This window comes from Labrus mixtus, chromosome 22 (genome assembly GCF_963584025.1).
Source record: "Labrus mixtus chromosome 22, fLabMix1.1, whole genome shotgun sequence".
In the NCBI taxonomy this organism is placed as follows: Eukaryota; Metazoa; Chordata; class Actinopteri; order Labriformes; family Labridae; genus Labrus; species Labrus mixtus.
The window spans coordinates 7,656,228-7,681,100 of NC_083633.1; the positions used below are offsets into that span (position 1 = coordinate 7,656,228).

At 44.6% G+C, this 24,873-nt stretch overlaps 3 protein-coding genes across 4 annotated transcripts in view; 1 reads left to right on the forward strand and 2 right to left on the reverse strand.

Moving 5' to 3' along the window:
* slc41a2b (solute carrier family 41 member 2b) overlaps positions 1–1,819 on the reverse strand; it is a 43,305-nt gene extending 41,486 nt beyond the window's left edge. Inside the window, exon 1 of one of the 2 annotated variants that reach the window (XM_061030290.1) lies at positions 1,581–1,819. The gene's annotated coding sequence lies outside the window, so the exon portion shown is untranslated. Of the gene's footprint in view, positions 1–1,576 lie in introns of both variants that reach the window. The other variant, XM_061030291.1, reaches the window with a different exon arrangement.
* Positions 1,820–2,706: 887 nt separating this feature from the next.
* Positions 2,707–6,395, forward strand: nopchap1 (NOP protein chaperone 1). Its single transcript, XM_061029332.1, has 4 exons — positions 2,707–2,839; positions 3,550–3,624; positions 4,255–4,388; positions 4,501–6,395. Exons 1-4 carry the CDS (start codon positions 2,779–2,781, stop codon positions 4,684–4,686), a joined length of 456 nt encoding a protein of 151 aa, XP_060885315.1. The 5' UTR covers positions 2,707–2,778; the 3' UTR covers positions 4,687–6,395.
* A 1,139-nt stretch (positions 6,396–7,534) lies between these two features.
* On the reverse strand, positions 7,535–24,755 carry aldh1l2 (aldehyde dehydrogenase 1 family, member L2). Its single transcript, XM_061029331.1, has 23 exons — positions 24,522–24,755; positions 22,365–22,509; positions 16,926–17,160; positions 15,284–15,449; positions 14,982–15,083; positions 13,967–14,056; positions 13,457–13,591; positions 13,172–13,297; positions 12,983–13,074; positions 12,182–12,329; positions 11,972–12,091; positions 11,753–11,880; positions 11,396–11,546; positions 11,239–11,309; positions 11,038–11,143; positions 10,830–10,917; positions 10,569–10,662; positions 10,384–10,483; positions 9,505–9,603; positions 9,195–9,360; positions 8,975–9,080; positions 8,686–8,885; positions 7,535–7,946 (listed from the first exon to the last, which is right to left on the reverse strand). The coding sequence occupies exons 1-23, from the start codon at positions 24,567–24,569 to the stop codon at positions 7,891–7,893; spliced, it is 2,772 nt and encodes a 923-aa protein (XP_060885314.1). The 5' UTR covers positions 24,570–24,755; the 3' UTR covers positions 7,535–7,890.
* Positions 24,756–24,873: the final 118 nt, after the last annotated feature.

The following is a 24,873-nucleotide window of genomic DNA, read 5'->3' on the forward strand; positions in this document are numbered from 1 at the left end:
TTAAGCTTTCGGTTACTGAGATACATGCTCCTCACGCACATAGGTCCTGAAATACTTACACATGCACAAACAGGACATGTGGACATGTATTAATGGCGAGATTTCCGCTACACACTGATTGCTGTTGGAGGTTCGGTGCCTTGCTCCTGGGCAGTACTCGGGGAAATGCCCTGGCTGGCACCTCTCCAGCTTGCAGACCGACTTCCGTTTTGTGGTCCGCACCGGGACTTGAACCCAAGTCCCTACAGACTGTATGAGCTACTGCTGCCCAAAATCACGCTTCATATCATTATCCACGATTGAATTGCCCTTATTTAAACCTGCATTTGTCTGGAATAACGTCCTGTATTTTTTTCATATTGCTAAAAGTAAATAGATCACAATTTTTCTATTTTGTATCCAATATAGTCCAGGCCTTCACCATCAGAAGGGACAAACTGTGAAGTAATAGCTCGGCACATTTGGACATGGACAAACTGTGCTATCAGTAAGGAGAGGTCAATATTGGCATGAACAACAACAACAACAGCAATGAACTTCCCCTGCCTTGTACCTAAACCCTACACTGAATAAAACAACACAAGAGTCCATTATAGACCAATACAGACAGTATTCATCAGAATTAGGCAGAATACACCTGTGCACGAGGTCAAATTAAACTCTTCACTTGTGCACTAATAGACAAAATTGTAGAAAACGTAAAAGGGACAAAGGTGTGACTGACAGCAGAGGATTAACGGCCCTGTATGTAAACAGTATGAATGTGGTATATGAAGCAGATGTCATCATGGGGCGGCAGTAGCTCAGTCAGTAGGGACTTGGGTAGGGAACCCGGAGGGTCACCGGTTCAAGTCCAGAAGTTGGCCTGGTAGCTGGAGAGGTGCCAGAGCACTTTCTGAGTACTGCCGAGGCGCCCTAGAGCAAGGCACTGAACCCCCAACCGCCCTGGTGCACTCCCTGTGTAGCAGCCCCACTCTGACATCTCTCTGCATGTCCACAGGTCCTGTTTGTGCTTGTGTGTGATTCGGGCCTATGTGTGGGAGAAGCATGTCCTTCACTAACCTAGTGTTAACCAGAATTTCCCTCAGGGGATTAATTAAGTATATAAAAATAAAATCATCATCATTGATTAGTACCCAAACAAATTGAGGGTAAAGATATGAAGAGTTGGCTATAACAGGGTAGTATCTATTTAACAGAGAGCTAATAGGAAGGAAGCTAATTTGCCCTAATAAACACATTTATTGTAGTTTTTTTTAGTGCCCAACTTTAGTTCTGTCTCTATTTCATCATTATCCAGGCCTTTAAAATTACCTGTAAGGACTCAATTCGATTTAGTGGAAGCGATTTTGTTCAGTGCCTACTTCCAGAAGAAGGTAATGTTTACAGATATCCTTAAATAGACTCGAGAAATGTTCGCTAGTTGACGATATTTGTTTATGTTAGCTGTTTTTATTACTGTGCTATGTTAGCTAGCTGTGCAGGAATCAAAACAGTAGCGCGGCTCCCTACTTTCTTCACCAGAGGAATACAGTAACCGGGGCTTTTTGATAGACTAAAACAAAAACAAACTTACTTACTGTAGCTGTCGCCTCGTTTTGTTCATTTTCCGTAGGTTATATTTCTGCTACGGAGACATTTTACCAGGCAGGAGAAGATGCGAGTCTTCCCTGACAGACAGTCAACCAGCCACGGAGCCGCGTCACAGCAGAAGACGTGCCACCAAAGAGCGTGTAGAAGAAGAAGATGGACCACTCAATCGGATAAAGATCACTCAGTCAAAAGTGTAGAGATGCAAGGACGTACAATGTTGCTACATTAAGAAAACATTACAACAAAAATAAATGTACGTGTCGATGCCGGAGTTGTGATATTTTAAGTAAATTAAAGCATCTTTAAAAAAACTGATTATCATAATCTTGGTGTTGTCGAAAATTGTCAGGAGTTGCGTTGATCGCCAGTGTCGGACGGATTTTGCGCTGTAAAAATTATGCGCGTGAGATGTCTTGCTAAAATTTGGGCATTCTTTGAGTCAGAACGTTTAGAACATAAAGTGCCACCATACTGTTCCTGCGTTCACTTGATGTCGGAATAATCGGAAAAATTTGACACAAAAATGCACAGTTCTCAACCAGCTTCCAAGAAAGTTCGAGGAAAAGTTGGTGTCCGATTTGCCGATTTGAAAGACCTAACAGCCTATTACACAGAAACCAGGCAGACAAAGGGTCAATACTTGCGCGATAACCAAAGACAATCCATACCATATGTTTCAAATTAATGTGTGGCTCATTTGCTGTTTGTGTTAAATAATTATTTCATGACATTTTGTTGTGCTACTCGACAAAATTATCAAGTTTTTTTTTTATAGGAAAACAATAAAATAAATATTTATTCAAAACGTCATCCTGAATTCCGAGCAATAAGAGGAGTACCTGAATGCATGATTATTTTGACTGCACTGCGCAGCCGTAGAGTTGACCGATGATTTTACATTTTCTGTTGATATCAGCCGAATAAAGGTATATTATTATTATTATCAAATTATTGTGAAGTTGTATCATATCATTAGCATCCGTGTTATTAAAATAAATACAGTCGTTGTACATTTATCATCTAATTTCACAGTTCTGAAATTAATCCAGTCTTCCCGCCCAGTAGAGGGCGCTGTATAAAATAAATATTATGATTATAATATGAGAGGTTTGTGGCTTCTCACCCGGATGTTGGTCTCACTCGTAACTCACATGTCGACGAAAACAGAACCGTGCGGCGTCTAAGATGGAAATAAATACGAAGAAAACGAGTTCAAAAGCTTTGCTGACATGTGGAAACGGAGAAGGTTTAAATTATGTTTTATATCTTATCGCTTAACGTGTTGAAATAATGCAGAATAACACCGTTTAATGATGTGTGTGGTTAAACTTTGCTAATCTTAAAAAGAGAGAGAGCTCATCTAGCTCATTTTAAAAATGTAATAATGGTTCTAGTTACTGTTTCTTTCTACAAGATCTAGTTTAAGCCCTCCAGTGTGAAAGTCCTCTCACATTATCTTAAGTGAAAGAGTGTCAAAGCTTAGTTTAGTTTTTAGGATCTCCATCAGCTGGTTCATATCCTAACAAACAATATATAAAATGTACATTTGAAAACATAAGTAAGCACTATAGACTATACAAACAATTACATTTAGAAGAGGAGAAGGGGGCATTAAAAAACAGTTTACATGAATCCATTCATTAAACTTTACAATCAAACATAATCAGTGGTGTAGTGTAAGGTATAAATCTCCTCCCATTCACACTAATGACTCATTGACTAGATATTTAGTAGTATGCTGGAATTGTTCCCCTTTGGATGGTAAATGAATAACCCTTCTTACTCTGTCTCTTATTGGCTAGTACACAACTAAATATGTAAGAGCAGTCTTACATGTCACAGTTTATAACAGAGGCCGTTAATGCTCTGTTGGAAGTGTCACTTAAAAAACATTTGGGTGTTTTCATGCAGCATTTAATGAAGGTTTTTTTGTTTGTTTTGTTTTTTTGCTGTTAGGTTTCAATGAGAAGCTTCTCCTCAAGCCGAAGGCGGACAGGTCGCTGCAGACGGAGAGAGTCCCTCGGAGCAGCGGTGAGGCTGAACAGTGCATACCGTGTGATCTATGTGCACACAAACCAGTCATAGGTCATCGTTTGACAGAGTTATAAAAACCAAGTCATCACCGAGCTGTTTGTTCTTAATGCTGCACCCAATGATCTCACTCAGAGAACGGCTCTGGATCACAGTCCCTACACGCTATTCAAGTGTTTACCTTTACGCTAATGCCACTCCAGACAAAGACCGTGTGTTGTTGTGTGAGTTAGGTCAACTTAAAACGAGATTCTTTTTCTGTTTTCCTGTCTCATCTGTGACGACATGAGGGGTGTAGATTTCTTCTGCTTAGATAATCGTTGAAACTTGAGTTGTGATTTAGAAGAGGACTCTTGTTTTGTAGTACTAGTTTTATCTGCAAGGCATGCTGGGAGAAAAGACCCAGTACACAACTTAAGACGGAGTTGTGAGCAGAGCATGCAGCTGTGTAATGTTATCAGCCCGTTGGACCACTTCAACTGAATCTGTGGTGTCTTATAATCCCCATGAGGGTTTGACACTTGGTGTGCACGACACATCAATAGGATCCATCACTCGATCATTAAAGATCAACTGAGCACAAACCTCGTCAGAGCCAGAGATGTGACGATGTCTTTTTATGTGCGTCAGTGCTGGAGCGGCTGCAGAGCTTCCTGCCTCAGATGGCCGAGGCCAACGAGAAGCTGAAGCAGCAGATGGAGGACGCTCCTGCTGGGTGCTTTGACATTGAGAGCGTGGAGGAGGCGGAGCGGGTCATAGAGATGGTGAGTGTCCATACAAACTCACAAACTCCAAATTTACATTTAAATTATAAGAAAAGCACGGTGTAAATGTTTTGAGTTGGTGCATGATGTGATTGCGTCATGTTTCTCACAGGACGTAGCGCTGGTGGAGCTCAGCGGCTCGGACGGCGACTCTGAAGACGGAGAGGAGACTTCAGACTCTGACGAGGACTCGGACGAGGAGATCGTGATCGCGGAGCCGAACTTTAAATTCCCCGGAGACAAAGGCAAGAAGAAGAAGAAAGCCAACATCCAGGTCGTCGATCCGAAGGGAAAGTAGAAACGTCGACCGCACAGACTTTTTGCTGCGTATCGAGTTTCTCTGCCGACTGAAGGGACGTGGATTAAACTTAAACTTTCTCACAGACACCGGGAACATAACGATGCTGTGTGGAGACAAACGGATCCCTCTCATCGCCATGGGAACAACAGTGACTATTATTACTGAACGTTTCACGGTCAAAGTCGCAGAAGTGCCTTTGGATCCACAACAGATGCTTCGATGACGATCAGCTGATGGGAGCTTCTCGTCACATCTGATGTGTGCACAGGACGCCATGTTTCCATCAGCTTGATATCAGCTTAGACGAAAAGCTTCTTCTTCTCTCATACGGCTCAGTAGATTTTTATTTTCAGGTGAAACACAGGTCACCAGAGAAGCAGAGTGTTATATGTTGTGGAAATAAAAATAAATCCCCTGTAGAGACACACTGCTTCATTTAAACACCTGACGTTTCTGGTATTTCTAAACTTGGACCCTAAATGACCATGAGGGACAAAACGCCTTTTGTATCGCTTCAGTCAGCAGCGTTGAAACGACAGGCTGGAACGGCTGCCACACAATCACAAGGTCACACTGCACGCAATGGACGTCGGTCCTCAAACAGTTCATACTTTTGGTGCGTTCCATTCACCTCGGAAATCAGATCTCAGAGCTAGGAATGATGTCACACCCGCGCTAACGACGTTCCAGTCGATCAAGCAACATGGAGGCCTCCCGGATTAAATTTGTTGTTCTGAATGATTTAATTAAACAGGACTAAGTTGCTAGTAAACACAATGGTTACAGATTAAACTTTACTGCTGATGCACGTAGCAGCCATGTTGGATTTTAGCTCGGGCTGTTGAAGGTTCTCCGAGGTTACAAAGTCGGAATTCCGACTTCAGGGGGGCGTTCCTTTTGACACATCAGACCGGCAACTCTGAATTTCCGATTTCTGAGATCAAGTGGAACATCTGGTCACTGACAGGATCAGATGTTATACTAAGTGTCTGATCATATTACAGAAAGGATCCCGACAGAGAAGGACCTGCATGTTAAAGACTCACAGGGATTTTTATGCAGCTCTCCGTAAAGACGCCAGACTCCACTGACCAAAACAGCTATTTTACGTCGCAGATCACGAGAGCTGCTGGTGGATCATGGCCTTGAACAATGAGATTTTTTTGGGACTTCGTGTAACTTTGGTGTTTTCCCAGATGGTCAGAAAGCATGTGTTCTTTTCTTCAAGATAAATTGACTGTTTTTGTCAATGGAGTCTGGTGGCTTTTAAGAGAGTGATGTATATTTTAAGTTGGGGAAAAAAAGCATCTGTCTCTTTAACAAATAGGTCTGTCTCTGAAGTGTTTGCATCCATTACAGCTTCGAGCTGAAGCGACCTGCAGAAGCAGAAATGAGTTAAGTCGAGACCGGCTCTGAGTCTGGAGCACTCTGCTTGTGGCTGTGCCTTGTCTGCCACGTGACCTGATCTGTACTCGTTATTAACGTTGATGCAGAAAGACGGATTGTGCAATTTAAGATGCAACATATATTTAACAGATTAAACGATTTCCCTCCAGGACCAAGATCATTATTTTTTTCTAGAAACTAAAATCTTCCATCAGTCGGTTTATATTGGCCTTTTTGTTCCTTTCATTTTTTGTGAGCTTCTTATCTATGAATATTATGTTGAAGGTAATCATACAATAAATATAAATAAGTTTGTTCCACGTCCAGAGTGAAATACAAGTATAACTGAGGAGCAGTTTCATTTTGACCTGGTTGTTATTAAATGAGAATAAAGTTAATAAAAATAAAAAAACAGTTTAAAGTCACATTCATTGTGTATATTTCTGGAGGTGCACACTTTAGTTAATTCTTCATTTGAGTTTTAAAGGTCACATATTGTGCAAAGTCCACTTCACCATGTTTCTCTAAATCTAATATGTGTCTCTAGTCCGTCTACAAACCCCCCAATGATGAGAAAAGTTCATCCTCTTCGTCTTTTGCCTGCTCCAATTTTTAGAAAATGTGTGCTCAAACAGGCCGTTTGGAGATTTTCCCTTCATGACATCACAAAGGGTCTGCCTTCTCATTGTAAACAATAGGACATGGAGCGAGAAAGCCCGAGACACCCAAGCCCTTCCAGAGAGGGGGCGTGGGCAGACACAGCTCATTTACATATTTAAAGGTACAGACACAGAAACAGCCTGTTCTGAGCAGGGCTGAAATAGAGGGGTTTATAGACATGATCAAATACAGGATCAGAGTGGATTTAGAACAAGAAACTTCACACACATGTTTTGAGGAGCTCTGAGACTTATTTAACCTGGTTGAAGAGGAGTATATGTGACCTTTAAATATCAAAGTTACACAAATAAACAAAAAGTTCAAAGCAGCAATCGATTGTTCTGCAGGTTTAAATTTCTGTTTTTGTCAATGGTGGCTTTGAAGAATGCAATCTAACGATTTCTGATAGGGGAAACAAGATTATACCTCGATTAAAAATGTCTGTCTCTGCAGGGAGTATTACTGTAATATCAGACACTTAGAATAAATATATGATCCTGTTATAAAAACAAGATCTTTAGAGGATGTGCTTTTATGGGGAATAGTGCCTCAAGGATCTGTCTCATCCATTACAGCTTGTTTTGCAGCTGCTGATGCATGCAATCTACAGGAGCACCTCCAAAACCTTTTTGTGTCTGTCTGGCAATTTAAACCCACAAATGTGGAAATTAGCCTCATTTTCAAAATTAAAGAATTCACAAATTGCAGCTCTCGATCTCATGGCACATTGTAGCTGATAGAAATCAAGCAGCAGCTTCTTTGACAGTTGAAAAAAAACGTACGAAAAAAAGGTTCCAGGTTGACAACAGTGAGTGTGTTTTAACATAAAACACACGTTTATTTAAAAATACAGTCGGACCCAGCTCGGCTCCAACTCCGAGTTTTGATGTGTAGAAACACAGACGGGTAAAAAGCAGGTGTCCCATGTTCATGATGTCGGGGGGGTGGTTTTTTCCATGAAGAAAGCCAAGAAAAGACGGGCACGTTGTCCAAACTGAGATGAACAACAAAGCTCTCCTCTCATTCACACAACACACACACTCGCTTACACACTAACACATACTCTCAAACACACACACACACACTGTCCTGCAGAATGTAGCTGGATGTCTGACTGAAGCAGACAGATGTGGGTCAGAGTTCGTCAGGAGAGTCTCAGTACTCCACAGTCACTGCTTTGGTCTTGAGGTATTCACTGAGAGCATCTTCTCCTGCAGACACGACAGGAAAAAAACATTAAAGGGGACATATTATGAAGAATCCACTTGTACAGTGTTTCTGAACATATATTTGGGTGACCTGAGTGTCTACTGATCCACAAAATGTGAAATAAACCCATCCAGTCCTTTGTTTGTGGTCTGCATAAGTCTTACAACACAGAGAAAATTCCGTTTCAAATTTGCTCTCCTTGTGATGTCACAGTGGGATTCTTGTAAAAAAAAAAAAAATACCCTCCCCTCCCCTGGTATCTCCACCCATGGACTCCACCTCCAGCCTAGATCAAAACTTTTGCACAGGTCCGCCATTTTTATTCTCGCGACAGAGGAGTGATGTCTACTGGGAAAACTCAGGAGGGGCTCATTACATTTAAAGAGACACACACACCAAAACGGAGCGTTCTGAGAGAGCTGGTTTATACAGGGTCACAAACCTCCTCTGGTGCTTGATTCATGTTATATTTTGACCAAAGCACAGCTCAGATGTTTCATTTAGACCACAGGGGGACTGTTTGAAAAGGTGGAGAAGGAGGATAACATGTCCTCTATAAAACATTTTAATTGACTTCATAATAAAACACTCGTCTGCGTTTAACACCCTCTTATTCCACAGATAGAAGTCAGCGCCCCAGATGCACCGTCCTAGTCGAAAAGTCTGGACACGCCCCTGACCCTAAGTTTGTGAAAACGGAGCTCAGGTTTAAAAATACGTATATCGTGCGTCTCTACTCACCGAGGTCTTTGCCGAAGCCGGACTGCTTGAAGCCTCCAAACGGTGAAGCCACGTCGGTCTTGTTGTAAGTGTTTACGAATACCGTACCCGCGTCCAGCCGCTCGCTCACGTACATGGCCTTGTTGATGTCGCGGGTGAACACGCCCGAGGCCAGGCCGTACTCTGTGTCGTTAGCTCTGTGCAGCACGCCGTCCACATCCCTGCAGGATTGAAGCATGGAGAGGACCAGAGAGGTTATGTAAGGTCAGCGACTCAAATTGAACCGCAAATGAATTCCTCGATGACTCACCCGTCTTTGAATTTGGACACCACCATGACGGGGCCGAAGGACTCCTCTTTGGCGATGAACATGTGGTCCTCCACGCCAGTGAACACAGTCGGCTCCATGAAAAATCCTGAAGGGAAATAACCATGTTGACTGTTTGCTAATGTAAAAAAAGAGCCGACTGATGAGTCTCATTCTCCTCAGGAAGCCGGGTGGGTGTGGTTTCTTTGGGGTTTTTTTTTACCTGGCCTGTCCACCTGTCTGCCTCCGCACACCAGCGTGGCGCCCTCCTTCAGTCCCGCCTCGCAGTACTCCAGCAGCTTGTCCAGGTGGGCTTTGTGGTTCTGCGGGCCGTGGTCTGTGGAGCGGTCCAGCGGGTCTCCGATCTTCATCTTCTTGATCTCCTCCACCTAAGAAGAAGAAGAGTGAATCCTCTATAGGCTTCATGACACATTCTCTAGCTGCATCATGAGAAGTGTAAAAAGGCTCCTTTAGGATCCACACTTTGATTCCAGAGTCGTTAGAAGTCGGTGTCATCGTTTCCTCTCACTCACCACTCGACTGATGAACTCGTCGTGGATGCACTCCTCCACAAACAGACGTCCTGCAGCGATGCAGTTCTCTCCTTTGTTGAAATACACCGAGCTCATGCCCTGCAGAGGAGCGAACACATGAACACCATGAACAGTGTGTCCTCTGGTATATTTAGTTTTATTCCTGCCACTGTTGCTGGAACTGTCATGAAGCTCCAGCAACATCTCGGAGTTTAAAGAACAACTTTAGTAGAACGACGTGTTTCGGCCTTCAAAGTGTGTCTGCAGCTTATTTTTTTTACGTCTTTATTCGAGAGACAAGACAGTGGATAGAGTCAGAAACCCGGGAGAGAGAGAGAGTGGGGGAACGACACCTTGGAAAGGAGCCACAGGACGGACCTGAACCCGGCCTGCCCACCCTCAAGGAGTAAGCCTCCGCAGCCCTGAAGCTGATAAAGGTTTAGACTTTTAACAATTAACCAATTAGTCTATAAAAATGAAATAAGAGCCCATCCCAATTCAAGGCCCAGTGACTTTTCAGTCCCTCCCATCTCTGCTGTGCACACGTTTAGTTTGAAAATATTTCAAAAGGCCCGTCTCGCGCTGCCGCCTGCCCCAAAGAAAGGCAGGGTCATTTCATAGACTAAAGTAAATAAAAGTCTGGGCTTTTAATTGAAGTTTCACGGTACCTTAAATTTCCCAGAATTCAAATGTTAGAATCAATAGTTTTGTTTTAGATACAGTCCTTATCCTTAGCATGAATCAAATGAAATGGAAACCTACTTAGTGCACACATTCCAAGAGGCTGGAAACACAAAAGATGTGTCTATGTATTAACTGAGTAGTTGCTTTTGAACCTCTAACTGTTATTCAGTAGAACAATCTCTCTCTCTCTCTCACCATGCGAACAGCCTTGTCCATGTCACAGTCACCGAATATGATGAGGGGCGACTTCCCCCCCAGCTCCAGAGAAACCTTCTTCAGGTTACTGACCGCACAGCTGCAACACACAGACAGAAAAGTGTGATTTTCTTCCCATCACTGACATCAACCAAGAACCGGGTCAGGAGTCTGTGAGGCGGTACCTCTTCATGATCTGTTTCCCGATGGGTGTGGAGCCCGTGAAGCCCAGCTTGCGGATGTCTGGGTGGTCGGATAAACGCTGCCCCACCATCCCGCCTGAGCACGGAAAGAAAAGCTCCATGTAATGAGGTTAAACATGATGTGTCACAGGAAGAGTACACAGTGAGACAGACGTCTTATCATCCCTGTGATGACCTCAATACTTTCTCAAAAGAAGGAACGTTATATTTTAGACCGAGTTAAAGGCATAAGTCGGTTCATACCTGAGCCTGGCAAAATGTTGATGACTCCCTTCGGGATTCCAGCTTTCACTGACAGCTCTGCAAACTTCAGCGCCGTCAGCGGAGTGACCTGTAGATATTGTAAAAAAAAAAAAAAATGTGAAACACAAACTCGTGAGTCATCTGTCTGAAAGTCCTTTCGGCACTTTGAAAGGTTTGACATGTGTGTGTGTGTTTACGGTGTGCTGACCTGTGCAGGTTTAAGAACGAGTGTGTTTCCAGCCGCCAGACAGGCAGCACTTTTCCACGCCAACATCATGAGAGGGTAGTTCCAGGGGATGATGATGGCACACACGCTGTCATGGTGAAAAAACAAAAAACAAAGAGCATTTAGTAAACACACCGACAAAATGTTTTTGAAGGATTTATTAATTCCAGATGTTTTTTTTACCCCAGAGGTTCTCTCTTGGTGAAGGTCAGATTGCGATTGGGCCTGGCTTGGTTGATGGGGATCGTCTTGCCCTGCATCAAACAAACACACACGTGTCTCAGATATCTCACTAAGTCCTTTAACACCTGAAGTTTGTTTGCATGACTTTTAAACCTACCTGGATCTTGTCACACCAGCCGGCAAAGTATCTGAAGGTCTGGATGGACATGCCTACATGTGTCTTGAGAGCCAGCGTGTACACAGCTCCAGAGTCGATGGACTCGATGGTGGCCAGCTCCTCCTGGTGCTCCTCCATCAGGTCGGCGAGCCTGGAGGACAGAGGACGGAGGAAACGGAGCGGGAGTGACTTAACATTCAGTGATGGTTCATTGTTTCCATGAAAGGAAAAAGGGAGGACTGGTTGTGTTTTTTAACAGACGTGTGCGTTAAAAAAAGGAAGTTAAAGGGTTTGTTTCTTGCCATGAGAAATCAGGACTTGTAATACCAATGTTTTCCTCTAGGTGGAGCCACTCACTTGTACAGCAGACTTCCTCTATCTCTGGGGTTCATCCTGCCCCACGGTCCGTTTTCAAAAGCGTCTTTGGCCGCTGCCACCGCCCGGTCCACATCTCCCACCGACGCGTAGGACACCTTACAGATCACCTGGTGGAACACGGGCCAATAGTTATTGCAAGGACAACAGGAGCAACGTTCTTTCTTTGGATCGACGTGTCGGCGTGGTGCTGTGACTCACAGATCCATCGGTAGGGTTGATGGTGTTGTAGACCTTTTCGTTTTCTGCATCCTCAAACTTGCCGTTGATGAAACACTGATACGGCATCTTCAGCGTCATGTTGTTCACGTCTTTGGTTGCCTGTGAACAAAAATCGAATTAACCACCAACCCCCTGATTCGAAAAGTCCACGGATAATTGGTCATTTTTAAATGAAACCAGCTCTCTCACGTAGTCGATGACCAGCTCCTCCTCCTGGTCCTCTCCTCTCAGCCTGCGGACGAACATCTGGATGAAGTCCTGGAAGGTGGTGGCCATGTACACGTCCTCCGTCTGCAGCTGCATGCCCGCACACTTCTGCTTCACCTCCTCCACCAGCCTGGGCATAAGAGGGTTAAAAATAAGTCAAATATTTATGACACATTTTTGTTTCTTCAGCTTAGAATATTTTAATATCATGATTCATTGTTATTAAAAGAGTTTGTTATTGGAATTCACAACAGCTGTTCTGAGGATATAGAGATAGATAATTACAGCTGTCAAATTATTCACATTTTTAATTGCGATTAATTGCTAAATTCTTACACTTAATCGTGATGAAATGCATTTCAATCGTGTAATAAAATTGAAATATTTTGCATTTAAAAATAAAAATGGTTAGGCTTTTATTTTGAATTTTTTGTACTGCCTGTACTGTCTGAATTCAACCGTGCTTTTATTTTGAAATACAGTAAGGAGCTCCCCACGCCTCCCTGTCTCCCTGCTCGTTCTTTACCCCCACTCAAAGCGATGAGCTGAGGTCCGCTTCTGGACAAACGGCGCTCGTGCATGTAAGTGAGGGGGCGTGGCTTTAGAGTGAGCACAGAGGGGAGGGGGGGTGGGTGCAGACGGAGCACTGAGGGAATGCTACTTTCAAAATCATGCTAGTTTTTCGAAAATTACCAACCCCCGCCTTTAAATGAAAATTGTGACGTGCTTGTACGTGTTCTGGAAAGTCAGGTGATCAAATGCTGCATCGCGCTCCACTCTCACCTGACCACGTCCATGGAGGCGGCTCCAGACTTGAAGAAGTCGGTCGTGTCCTCGATGGCCGGGACGTTGCTGAGGATGGCCTTCCAGATGTTCTGTTATAAAGACACGGACAGGTTAGCCTTTCACAGAGAGGTTTAACCTGAGAGCCAAATACTGCCTTTAAAAAAAGTGACATGAGAGTGGACTTGCCCTGATCTCCTCTGCCATCTTCTTCTCGTCACCGGTCAGCTCGACGCTCGAGCTTTCTCCTGACGAGAAGTATTTAGAGGCGGGGATCATCTTCCCGTCTTCAAACTGCAGATTCTTCACCAGCAGCTGTGGACGGAAACACAAAGTCACCAACACACGACGCTGACTTATCTCCAGCTGTGTTTGCATAAACCAAGCAGACATGTAACCGCCTCGTGGAGTGCAGCCAACAGACACACACTGCATTGAGTGTATTTGTTTAGTAGTAAAAACACAGACACTCACAGCTTTCCCGTCAGTCCCGTACAGGACCAGTCCGTTCTTGGTGACCACGCCGGGCTGGGACGCGCCCTCAATCTCCAGCGGCTGACCGGCTGGTACCGACGCCCCCAACATGGACGAGCCGTACAGAGTCACAGACTGACGAGAGACACAGAGAAAAAAACAACAAAACAGACGGATTTAAAATCGTTGATTTTAACCTATTGGTTACAGAATCAGGAAGCGGGACATGAGATGTTCCCCAGTTAGCTTAGCACAAAGATTTTCAAACATTTTTAAAGATTTAGAAGTCGCATAAGGCAAAATGACACAAACAAAAAAGTCACATTTCAAGACTTTTCTGGGACCTTGTTTTAGTACCTTAAATCCAGGTGTGACATTTTACTTAACTACTTAACATTGTGTGTGTGTGTGTGTGTGTGTGTGTGTGTGTGTGTGTGTGTGTGTGTGTGTGTGTGTGTGTGTGTGTGCGTGTGTGTGCTCGTGTGTGTTCATGTGTTCCAGGAAACACACCTGACCGTCAATGAGAGTCCAGGCTCCGGGGACTTTATCATGGCCGCGGATCCAGTTGTGGATGGCGTGAGCTGGCTGGGCCAGGTTGACCTGCGGGACAGAGAGTCAAACATGACGCCAGACGCCAGAGTCAAACATGCTGACGGCTCACATTCATTTTCAGAGCCACTTTCTGAGAATGAGAGGGAAGCCCAACAGCTGGCTGCGGTTCACTCAGCGACATGTGTGAAAACGATGCTGGAAAATAACCCCCACCCTCCCCCCTCCGGCTAAGAATAGCATCTTGAGACATTTTGCCAGCAACGTGGCTCCGAGTGGCCAATCAGAGGGCAGCTAAGATCAGCCCCCACCTCTGTCTCTCTCTCTCTCTCTCTCCAAGTGTGGGACAAACAGCAGCCGGACGGACACACAATCTGACACACTCTGGACCAACTGTACATTTCCACGCTGGCCACTGAATGAAGGTGTTATTTTATGAAGTGGAAGAGTTTCTGCACAAGGAGGCTTTCAGCGTCCATGTGGAGTAAACAATGAATCATACCAGTGTTTGGAGTCAACACACACAGCATCTGCTCTGCTCAGTGTTCACACGAGGAATCACATTTACTCCGTGGTGAAGCATCTCATCCAAATCCAGGAAAAAAAAATGGGACGACATTGTTCAAAGATTTCAGCTGGTTTAGATAACTTATCAGAGAGTTAGAGCTACGTTACACTGTCCAATCACAGCTCAGCGTACAGTGGAGAATGAAGCACAGCTGATACCACCTGCAGCCTCTAATGTCTGTCAATTTAACCGGTGAGATTTGGCAAGAGAGGTCGGACTCCAACTTGAGCCGCTATCGTTTGGAGGACTGTAGCCCCCTGACATGGACCGCGACCTAACCGCTAGGCCATCTGCCCCCCTTAACCTTTTGAGAAATTTGATACTGAAAAGGGAGCCAGTGCAAAGGTGGTAGAAGAAGGAAAATAGACGTTAAATTGCTCGAGTAATTAGTGGAGTAAGGAGTCTCACCTTGGCATTAGATTTCTTCTGAATGCCTTCGTAGCTCGCTCCCTCTTCTGTCTGGGGAACTTTGGGGGCCTTTCCATCAGCGATGAGCTGCACAGACTCCACCTGTGCCAGGAAACAATAAGACAAATCAGTCTGAGTGTGGGTGATGTTCAAGTTGGTTGTGGATTGTTAAAGTGGGAGCAAGACAGGAAACAGTATGAAGATGAGTCCAGGAGTCTAGGCGATGTGGAAAAGGTTTTGTTTACATATATTCGTGTGACGAGGAGGAAGTAAAAAAGACATCAATAACTCCAGGTGGTTACCATGGCCTTGATGCCCTCGGGGAAGAGGAAGCGGTTGTAGAGCGAGTCCACGGTGTCGTTGGGCTCCACAGCACACTCCCTCTGCAGCAGGATCGGCCCGGTGTCCAGCCCATCATCGGCCCAGAACACGGTGAAGCCGGCTCTCTTATCTCCCTGGATCAGAGTCCTGGAGACAAACACACGTACAGAAAAAGAAAAAAAAACACTTGGAGAGGTGCCATGACCGGTATTTACAGAGCGTGTAGAGGATTTGAAGTGGACCATAAAGCTGATTTAGTGGAGCAGAGGAGATAAAGACATGATAAAAAGTGAATGCTCTCGGAGAGAATGAGACTGAAGCAGACCCTCATTTAACAACTCGTTATCTCATATGTTCAATTATTTAAAAAAAAAACATTGATGTGATAATGACACATTTTTACTCTCTGTTGAGTTGTGCAAAGTGACGATTTGCTTAAAACTGTGGATTTTTGGTATTTTGGACCAGAGCTTCAGTTTCCTATAAACTACTTTATAAAGCCTACAAATAAAGTCGACCTCTTCTGCTGATCCCCATTTTTAAAAATAGTGTTACAAAGCTGGATGCCCAAACTAAACGTGGGCAAAGTGTAATCCCAGGATGAGTCTGCAGGGGGCGCTGAACTACTTCACACGATAGTTCCACGATAAAAATCCAAGAATTTCACCAGACGGCTTCAAGCCTCTACATAGCAGTGAAACCTCTTACACAGACTCTCTTCTCCCAGTACTGGAGAGCAGCCCTCCCCTGGCAGCCCTGCAGCGTTCTGCCCCCCCCCCCTGGATGGCTTCCAGAGAGCTGGCCAATCAGAAGAAAGTGGGCATGTGTGGAGGGTGGGGGCTTAAAGAGACAGCAGCTGAAACTAACAGTTTAAAGAAAGTTGAAAGATAAATAAGGAGGTTTTTGAGCTGTAAATCATGCAGAGCTGCTCCACAGGTTTCCCAGACTGACAACATGAGAGGTGAACATGAGGTCTTTAAGCATACAAGCTATATTTGTACTAAATAGACAGACACAGTCAGACTAATTCTTCTCACTCAAACAACTTGTTTTAACATTTGGTGCCAAACATTCAGCTTCCTCTTGAGAGTAAACTGGGAAATAATTCGGACAGTTTTAAATACTAGCAGGGTTTCAAATCTGAACATTTGTGAAGAAGATGTGAAATATGTCGTGTTCTTTGTTGTAAACAGTTGCAATCAAACAGAAGCTATTCATTTACACACAGTGATAACAGAGAAGAGAGATAGTAAGGGTGGAGCACATACTAGCCAGCAAAAGGAGAGAGATAAGAGAAACCAGCTCGCCAGGGGGGTTGGCCTCAAACTGAACTGGTTTAATCTTCCTGCTAGACAGACAAATAGCAGCAAAGCCCTTCTACCTCCACCTCTCTGACCTGAACCCGAGTCTGACTCTGGCCTGTGTGAACTACAGACCTTTAACCGCAGGAATAAACGTCTAGTGAGGAAGTTAGTCAGTGTAGCATTTCTGAATGAACGCATTCACTCAGAGACAACAGTAGCCGTGCCTAGCTAGCATGTGCAGTTAAGACCATTAGTCATACGGGGTCGTGTCAGGCTGTGAACACAAACCAGCAAGTGATCAAACAAATCCATTCCTCACCAGTTGATGGCCGAGGCTCCTCGGTGCAGGGGCAGGATGGAGGGGTGGTAGATGATGGAGCCGTGTGTCGGGTTGTCGATGACGTTCATGGGGATGAACTGGGAGCAGAAGGGCATGACGTTGAGCTCGGCGCCCACCGCCTTGTAGGCGTCCACCACCTCCGGAATGGGCTTCCCCTTCACCCTCCAGCGAGGGAACTTAAACACGGGCGTCCCATCTTTCTCGGCAGCCACGGCTGAAAGGGGGGAGAGTTTACTGAATCAGTTCAAAGGACAAACACCGAAAGATCCCGTGGATCTGGAGAGAGTCATTTCACGGTTTACCGTTCAGGACCGTACCAAACAAACCGGACCACTTGGTGGAAACTGGCTTAAGTGACTGATGTGAGATCTTTTTAATTACTGCTACTGGTCTTGAGACCAAGACCAATTTGGAGTACCACAACACTAGCGTTTACTACGCTCTGATTGGACACTCTGAGATGGATTATAGGGTGGGTTTTCTTTCATTAAGTACTATTGTAAAAACAGTTTTTAAGACCACTGGTTCATGGCCAAAAGAGTGGGAAGCAATCCACATTTAACGAGAAGACGATCCAAGAAAGACTTGAGGATCAAGGATTTACAGCCTGGGCATCGGGGGGATGTAAAAACCAGCAAACCGAGGGTGAGATGGAGGAAGAACTCAGTCAATTATGATTTACTTTTAAATAGACTTCTGCATCAGATCTGTTCATTGTCTTCAATCGAGGGTGGCAGATTTAAAGAAATCTGACTGAATAGGTTTGACTTTAAACGTGGCAGCAGCAACAGTAGGGCGACGTGAGACAGGAGAGGCCGCTCAGAGTTCATTAACAGGAGAGACCAAATACCAGAGAAAGTCTCTGAACTAGCTGACCTTCTTCCCGGGGTCCTGAGTGCGGGACAGGTTAGGGGTCAAAGGGGAGAGGTGAGGAGGTGTCAGGGTTTACAGGTGGTTGTTTGATGTAGCGGGTGAGGGGTGTGAATCTGGGCCAATCAAACCTGCTGGCCCTACTACCAGTTGGTGACGTTCCCAGAGTCGGGGGATGGTTTACTGGAGGAAACTGTCAGTCTACACACCTCCTGCTTGACCTGATGAAGCTGCCTACGTCTTGTTGCAATTTAGGTTTTTTGTTGTTGTTGTTGTTGTTGAATTTGCAGAAGGTCAAAATCAACACACACAAGTCCTCGCAAAAAAACTGGCCTACAATACAAAGCTTTACCGCAGATTTTAGTGTCCACAAAACTCAAAGAATGATTCGATTCAAACCACTAGACAGTTTTTAGGTTTCTCCCAGACCATAAAAGTGAACAGAGAAGCAAAATAGGGAAACTAAACGTAGAAGCAAAAGGTAGCAGCTGTCTTCTGCACCATCTCTGTGTCATATTTAGCATCGTTTCAAATTCGTTATCGGCCAACATGTATGCCATTAGTTCTGTAGTTTGCTAAAATTGACAGACATATTTATCAAGCTGTACTTCTAAGGTAGTGCGCAGTGGTTAGTGCACGCGTCCCATATATGGAGGCTGTAGTCCTCCAAGCGGGTGGCCTTGGGTTCGAATCCGACCTGTGGCTCCTTTCCTGCATGTCATTCCCTACTTTCTCTCTCCCTGACTTCAAACTCTATCCACTGTCCTATCTCTCCATTAAAGGCACAAAATAAATTAAAAAAAATAAACTTTCCAATTCAATTTTATTTGTATAGCACATTTCATACAAACGTAAACTCAATGTGCAATACAATTTCATTTAAAATAATAAACAAAAACAAAACAAAATAGTAATAATAAATGAACAAGTTGATTCAAGAGCTCACTTTAAACAAAAACATATTTGTAAAAGGAGCATTCAGCATCCCATATAACACACACACACACACACACATATACAAAGATAAACTAGCAACCAAAGGCACGAGAGAAAAGCAATGTTTTCAGACCACTCTTAAAAGAAGACCCCGAGGTAGACCCAGAGTTCACTGGAGGGATTATATAACTCGTCTAGCCTAAGAACGCCTCGGGATCCCCCAGGAGGAGCTGAGAGGGCCGTCTGGGTGGACTCACTTCACCTGTGGCCGCCGTGACCCAACCTCAGACAAGCGGAAGAAAATGGACGGATGGATGGAAAATGAACTTGTAAAGAAACCTGCTCGTAAGGAATCCAACCATATTCATCTCCTTCATGTGAATGTTGGTATCTGAAATGCATTTATCAGAAAATACCTTTTTTTTTTTTTTTTTTTTTTATCTCCCAGCATGGTTATGCACAAGGATGCTCCAAGATAGCTAAATGCAAGAGATGAACATTTGCATGGAAGAGTTTCTCTGATGATTCTCAGTCCTGACCAGCCGTCTGAGCTGTTTTAGTTTTTAATGCATGCTAAGCTTTTGTGGTTGGTTTGCAGTCGTTCATTTCTCTGGTCTTTCAATTTTGACATCGTTGTTTCCTTGAGTAGTCGAGTATCTTTATGTGTTCATTTGTCTACATATTTAGTACTTTTGTTTCCTGTGTTTGCATGTGTTGGGGGGTTATTTGCTGATTATCACAGTCACACCTGTGGGTTCAATGACTTCCTGCTCAGGTGGTCCTCATTATCTGGAGTGTATTTAAGTGGCTGATAGACCCTGAAGAAGGCTGTTTGTGATGCTAAGTGAGGGTTGCTACCCAGCTTTTTGATGACTTACCTTGTTTTTTTTTACCTTTCTATGATGAAAAAGCCAAATTAATGAAAGGCTTTTTTAACTTTTTTGCAAAAGTTTGCCTTTGTTTTTTCATCTTCATGAGAGATTCCTTTTTTCTCTAAATCAGCGAATGCAAATGTCTTGCACAGTTTACACAAAGAGCAGTTGAGAGATGATGTTTTAGGGAGTGGGAGAAATCCAGATTAGGATCCCTACTTTCCTGATTGCGTTAAATAAAACTCACATTTATTCATTCAGTGGTGAGTTGTTTATATTGTACGCAGTTTTCCTAATCATAAGACTTCCTAATTTAGTGCCTTTCCTACAGTTTCACAATAAATGGACAATATAGAATCTTACAAATTGCATTTTATTTCACAGTATGTGTCCGTTATTTCATCCCTACACCTGTTTTTTTTTTTTTTTTTTTTTTTTTTTTTAAATCATAAATGCTCAGACACAGCAGGAATATATTCACGTAAATGACTGGGAGGAGTTTTGAGACTGGTAGAAGTTGAGTTTTAGCTGCAAAGGCGACGAGAATGACAGGCAGTGGTGAAGAGTGCAGCCGACAGCTGATAATGATAATGATGATGATGATGATGATGATGATGTTTCCTGGAAAGATTGCATCATACCACAGAGCGCGCAGCCCGATTGTAGACTTTTCACCTCCGAGCTGCTTCTCTGGGCCACACGGGGCCTCTCCACATGGACAATGGAGCCACTATCACGCAGCTAACGCAGGATAAAAGCCTCTCTTTGTACAGGGAGCGCTGCAGGGTGAACACACATCAACCTCAGCTACAGCAAAGATGATCCTGATCTGGCTGACATCGGATCAGGATCATCAGAGGACGCCTCACTGTCTTTGATCAAGTGTTAGAGGAATGAAATCAAAGTTTCACAAAAGTGAATGGCAGAGCATGCTTGTGTTTTTCCAGAATGTTCAAACAAAGAGCGTCCTGGTCACCATATGGAATACACCGCACTAACCCAAACAGCTGAGCCGGTGCTCTGTGCTACACATTCCAAAGGAAAGGTCTGTCTGGCATCAAGCAGTGAAAATATTCAATAAAACAAATGGTGGGGGAGCCGGTAGCTGAGTGGTTAGTGTGAGCGCCCCGTGTACAGAGGCTGCTTTCCTCCAGGAGGGCAGCCTGGGTTCAAATCCTTTGGCTCCCTTCCTTGCTCACTCCCTCTCTCCCCGATTCCTGACTCTATCCACTGTCCGATCTCTAAATGAACCCCCCCCCCCCAAAAAAAAAAAAAACAACACAAAAGTGATATTAACTGCTATTGATATTTTAGCAGTTGTGACTTTTTAGGTTTCTTGTGTTTTTGTTTGCAGCAGTACATAGCTTAGCTTTTCTGTTGATACTGGGTCCAACTGAAGTCCAAATGAAAAACACTGAGATCTGTCTCCCCCCGCCCCCTCCTCTCTAGAGTCGATGCTCACGCAGGTCACCATGTGGTGGACACTGAAGCTTCAGTGTTTATCCAGCTCTGCATCGGTCTGTAAACCTTTCTGTGTTCTAACCTCTCTCCATTTTTCAAAAGCATCTCCAATATTGATCCTAGTTTGAGCACGTTTCTGCTCGTGGAGCTTATTAGAAACATGCAGTTTAAAGGCAGAGAAGTTCAAGTTCATAGTTTTAAACTGAAACTTGGTGAAGTGTGTGAAGGTGAAACGTCTGTTGCAAAGTGTTCACTGTGAATGCAGCAGAGAAAGCCACCGGCACTGTGTCAAAATGTTCGCCCGGGGGGATTTGAGCTTCAGCCAGTTACTGGGACGTGTTGAGCGAGTGTTGACTATGAGGAGTTTAGTCTAATAAAGAAGGAATGCAAGGGCGGCATTTTGCCAGTTTATACTTTCTAAAAAAAGAAAAAAACTAAAAAAACAAAGCCTGTCAGGTCTTACAACTAAAGGTGCCCTGCCCAACTTCTTAAATAAACCAAATGAACTGTGGAGTAAACCAGAGGGCGGAGTGATAAATGGAATCCAGGAGAGTGTGGCGCCATCACCACAAACCAGAACAGATAAAAAGACGGCCTCAATGACTCGTGTGCTGCTGCGCATTGGGAACTTTGTTCTGTAGAGGAATCCAAGCTTTTGTCTTGATTTTCTGTCCAGGGTATCGATGTGGAATTCCTCTCAAAGTGGGGATATGTCAACCCTCTTATGTCATGTCTCCGGCTCCAGAGTGTGTTCAGAGCCATTTTCAGTTTGAACAGTGCATGTTAAGATTGATAGCCAGGGGTGGCAGTAGCTCAGTCTGTAGGGACTTGGGTTGGGAACCAGAGGGTCGCCAGCTCAAGACCCAGCGCGGCCCTAAATGTGGATATTGGTCTGGTAGCTGGAGAGGCGCTAGGTCACCTCCCGAACCCCAGCGTGTATCAGCCCTCACTCTGACATTTCTCCATTAATGCATGTCCGCACTTCCTGTTTGTGCATGTGTATTTCGGGCCTTTGTGTGTGAGAAGCATGTCTCTGAGTAACAGAGTGTAAACACCAGAATATCCCTCAGCCATTAATACAAGTATGTAAAATTAGAAGAAAGATCGCTTGGTGGAGGGTTTTAATTCTGTTTTTTTTTCAAATGTAGAAACCAACATAGTTTGTTTTAAAGACGTGTAGTAGTATCAGAGTCAAACCAACTTCTCAACAGTGGAGATTGTGAACCCCCTATGTCGTTAGTTAGAGCGGACATTAAGGAGGGAGGGGTTATGGACTCACCCAGGGGGTCGGCCTTCCCGTCCTTGTCGGGGACTGTGAACACACCCACCACCTTGTGTCCCTGCTTCCTCAGGTTGCTGTACACCTCCTGGCCGAACAGACTCTGGCCGATGATGGCTAGCTTCAGCTTATTCTGGTAGTAATGCTGTAAAGAGAGCAAACACAGAAGAATCAGTTCTGATCTGCATTCATATGGAACAATTTTAGAAGTCATCAGGAGAACCAGTCACAGAGTAAACTGACGTGAGTTTACAGTCCATACATCACACAGCACCTCCCATTCTTTGACCGTCAAATCAGACCGATAAACATCTGAATGTGTGAATAACGCTTTTGTTCCATAAGATTGAACTCTTTCCTGACCCTCTGTTACTCTTAGCTACACAGGTCTTACACAACAGACAATGTGAACCAAGAGCGTGGGCGCACCTCACCAAATTGATCACCAGGTAACAACGGGGCCCACTAAACTTAAAAGGACACTCCAGAAAGGCTGACAGCCTAATTGAGTATAATTGACGGAGGAGCTCTGCATGATTAGCAGCTCAGAAATCCCCCCCCCCCCCCTTATTTATCTGATACTGTCATCAGTAAAAACCCTCATTTCAGTCTCTGCCTGAAACTGTTTGTTTCAGCTGCATTCTCTTTAAGGCCACCCTCCCCATGTGCTCTCTTTCTTCTGATTGGCCAGCTCTCTCTGGAAGCCTTCCGGGGGGGGAGCAGCAGAACGCTGCAGGGCTGCCAGGGGAGGGCTTGTCTCTCCAGTGCTGGGAGAAGAGAGTCCACGTCAGAGGTTTTCGACGGCTTACGTCGAGGCTTGACGCCATCTGGTGAAATTCTTGGTTTCCTTTTTGGGGAACTTCTGCAAGCTGTTTAGCGCCCTCTGCAGACGTACCCTGGTATTGCACCAGCAATACTTTTACCTCACGATGTGAAATGTTGCCCACTTCGGGCATCCAGCATTGTAACATTCTGAGATTTATCAGCAGAATAGGTCAACTCTAAAGTCCCATCTGGTTACTCTGATTCATGTAATAAGCACCACTGTGAGGAGTCATGAAGTAGTGACGCGGTGCATCAGCGTTATTCTGCACCAGGGACGTGATAATGGTATTGCACCAGTCAGGATATAATATACTCCTTTATTGATAATTTGTCCCACCCTTCCTAATAACCAAATGTGCCTTTCATTTTTCTCCATCCTCAGCAGCCATCGTTGCCAAACAAACGAACGAAAGTTCAAGAAAAACTTCCGAAACTTTACAGAAAAGTTGAAAAAATTATCTGTAATTAAAATGGCATATAATGAATTGCCTCAATTTATCAGCTAACCATGACGTGAAACATTTTGTTTTACAGTGTTTCCTATGATTTTTATAGAGCATCTGTATTTAAATAAAGATCAGACAGAAAGCATGAACACAAAAGAATGGGTGGGTGGGATTGAGGGGGGGGCCCCCCCATCATGCTCTCCCTTCACAGGGGCCCCCCAAATCTGTAGGTCCGCCTCCTGTCCAAAGGTCATAAAATCTTTGTCTTTGGTGGTTAAAACCGGCTCTGAGGGGAGCTGTTGGCTGACAGTCAGCCCAGCTCACTCGCTGTAAGCTGTGCGTGAAGGAGCGGAGGAGGTTTCGGGTTTCTCCTGCTCAGATGAATGGACCTGTCAAGTGCATGAGGCATCGACGCCGGCTGTCACACTGCTGTCAAGTGCCTCACGGTTGCAAAACACGCACTGTAATAAAAGGAAATAAGCAGGGTGGTCCATTCAATGCGTTCATATAGGGGTTGTTTGCAGCCCTGCAGAATCCACAGTAAGCCGAGGGGAGATCAGGCTGATGCAACTCCTGCAGGTCTTGTACAGTAGAGGCCGGCTCAGTCCGTTCATACACTGAGACAGAAACGTGGCAGCTTGGCACTGACACATCACTGCCAGCTCCGGTTGTTGAATATCCAGCAGCAGACGGACTCTAAAGACCTGGACCTGAACCCCTGACTCACTGATCCGCAATCAGAGCCGAACCTGGCTCACTCCGCTTCCATGTCACGACAACCTGGCATGCATTCAATTTCCAATATTGTCTTTTTTTAATTAACCATGCAGCGTAAATATAAGATGCACCGATCATTCTCTGGTGCAGCAAACGCAGCGTTACTCACGGACGAGGTGGAGAATTTCCTGAAGACTTGACTCGCCGTCCACAACATAATGGCGGTGTTTGGATATTTAAAAAAAAAAAAAAATGAATTAACAACAATACAATAAATCCAAATGGATAAAGCAGACTGTGTCCGAGCTGCTGCTGGCCACACACACTTCCCTCTGTGTGTGACAGTGTGTGTGTGAGCGTGTGGGACTGTGTGAGTCAGAGGAGTGGCCGTGGACAGGGCTCACTACAACCAGCTTATACTCGACAGCAGCGGACACACGACGTGCTGTTTGGTACTGTGCGTGCGCGCTCACGCTTTGCTTGCTTGCGACCCCCTCGACCGCGCGGGCACGCGTGGGAAA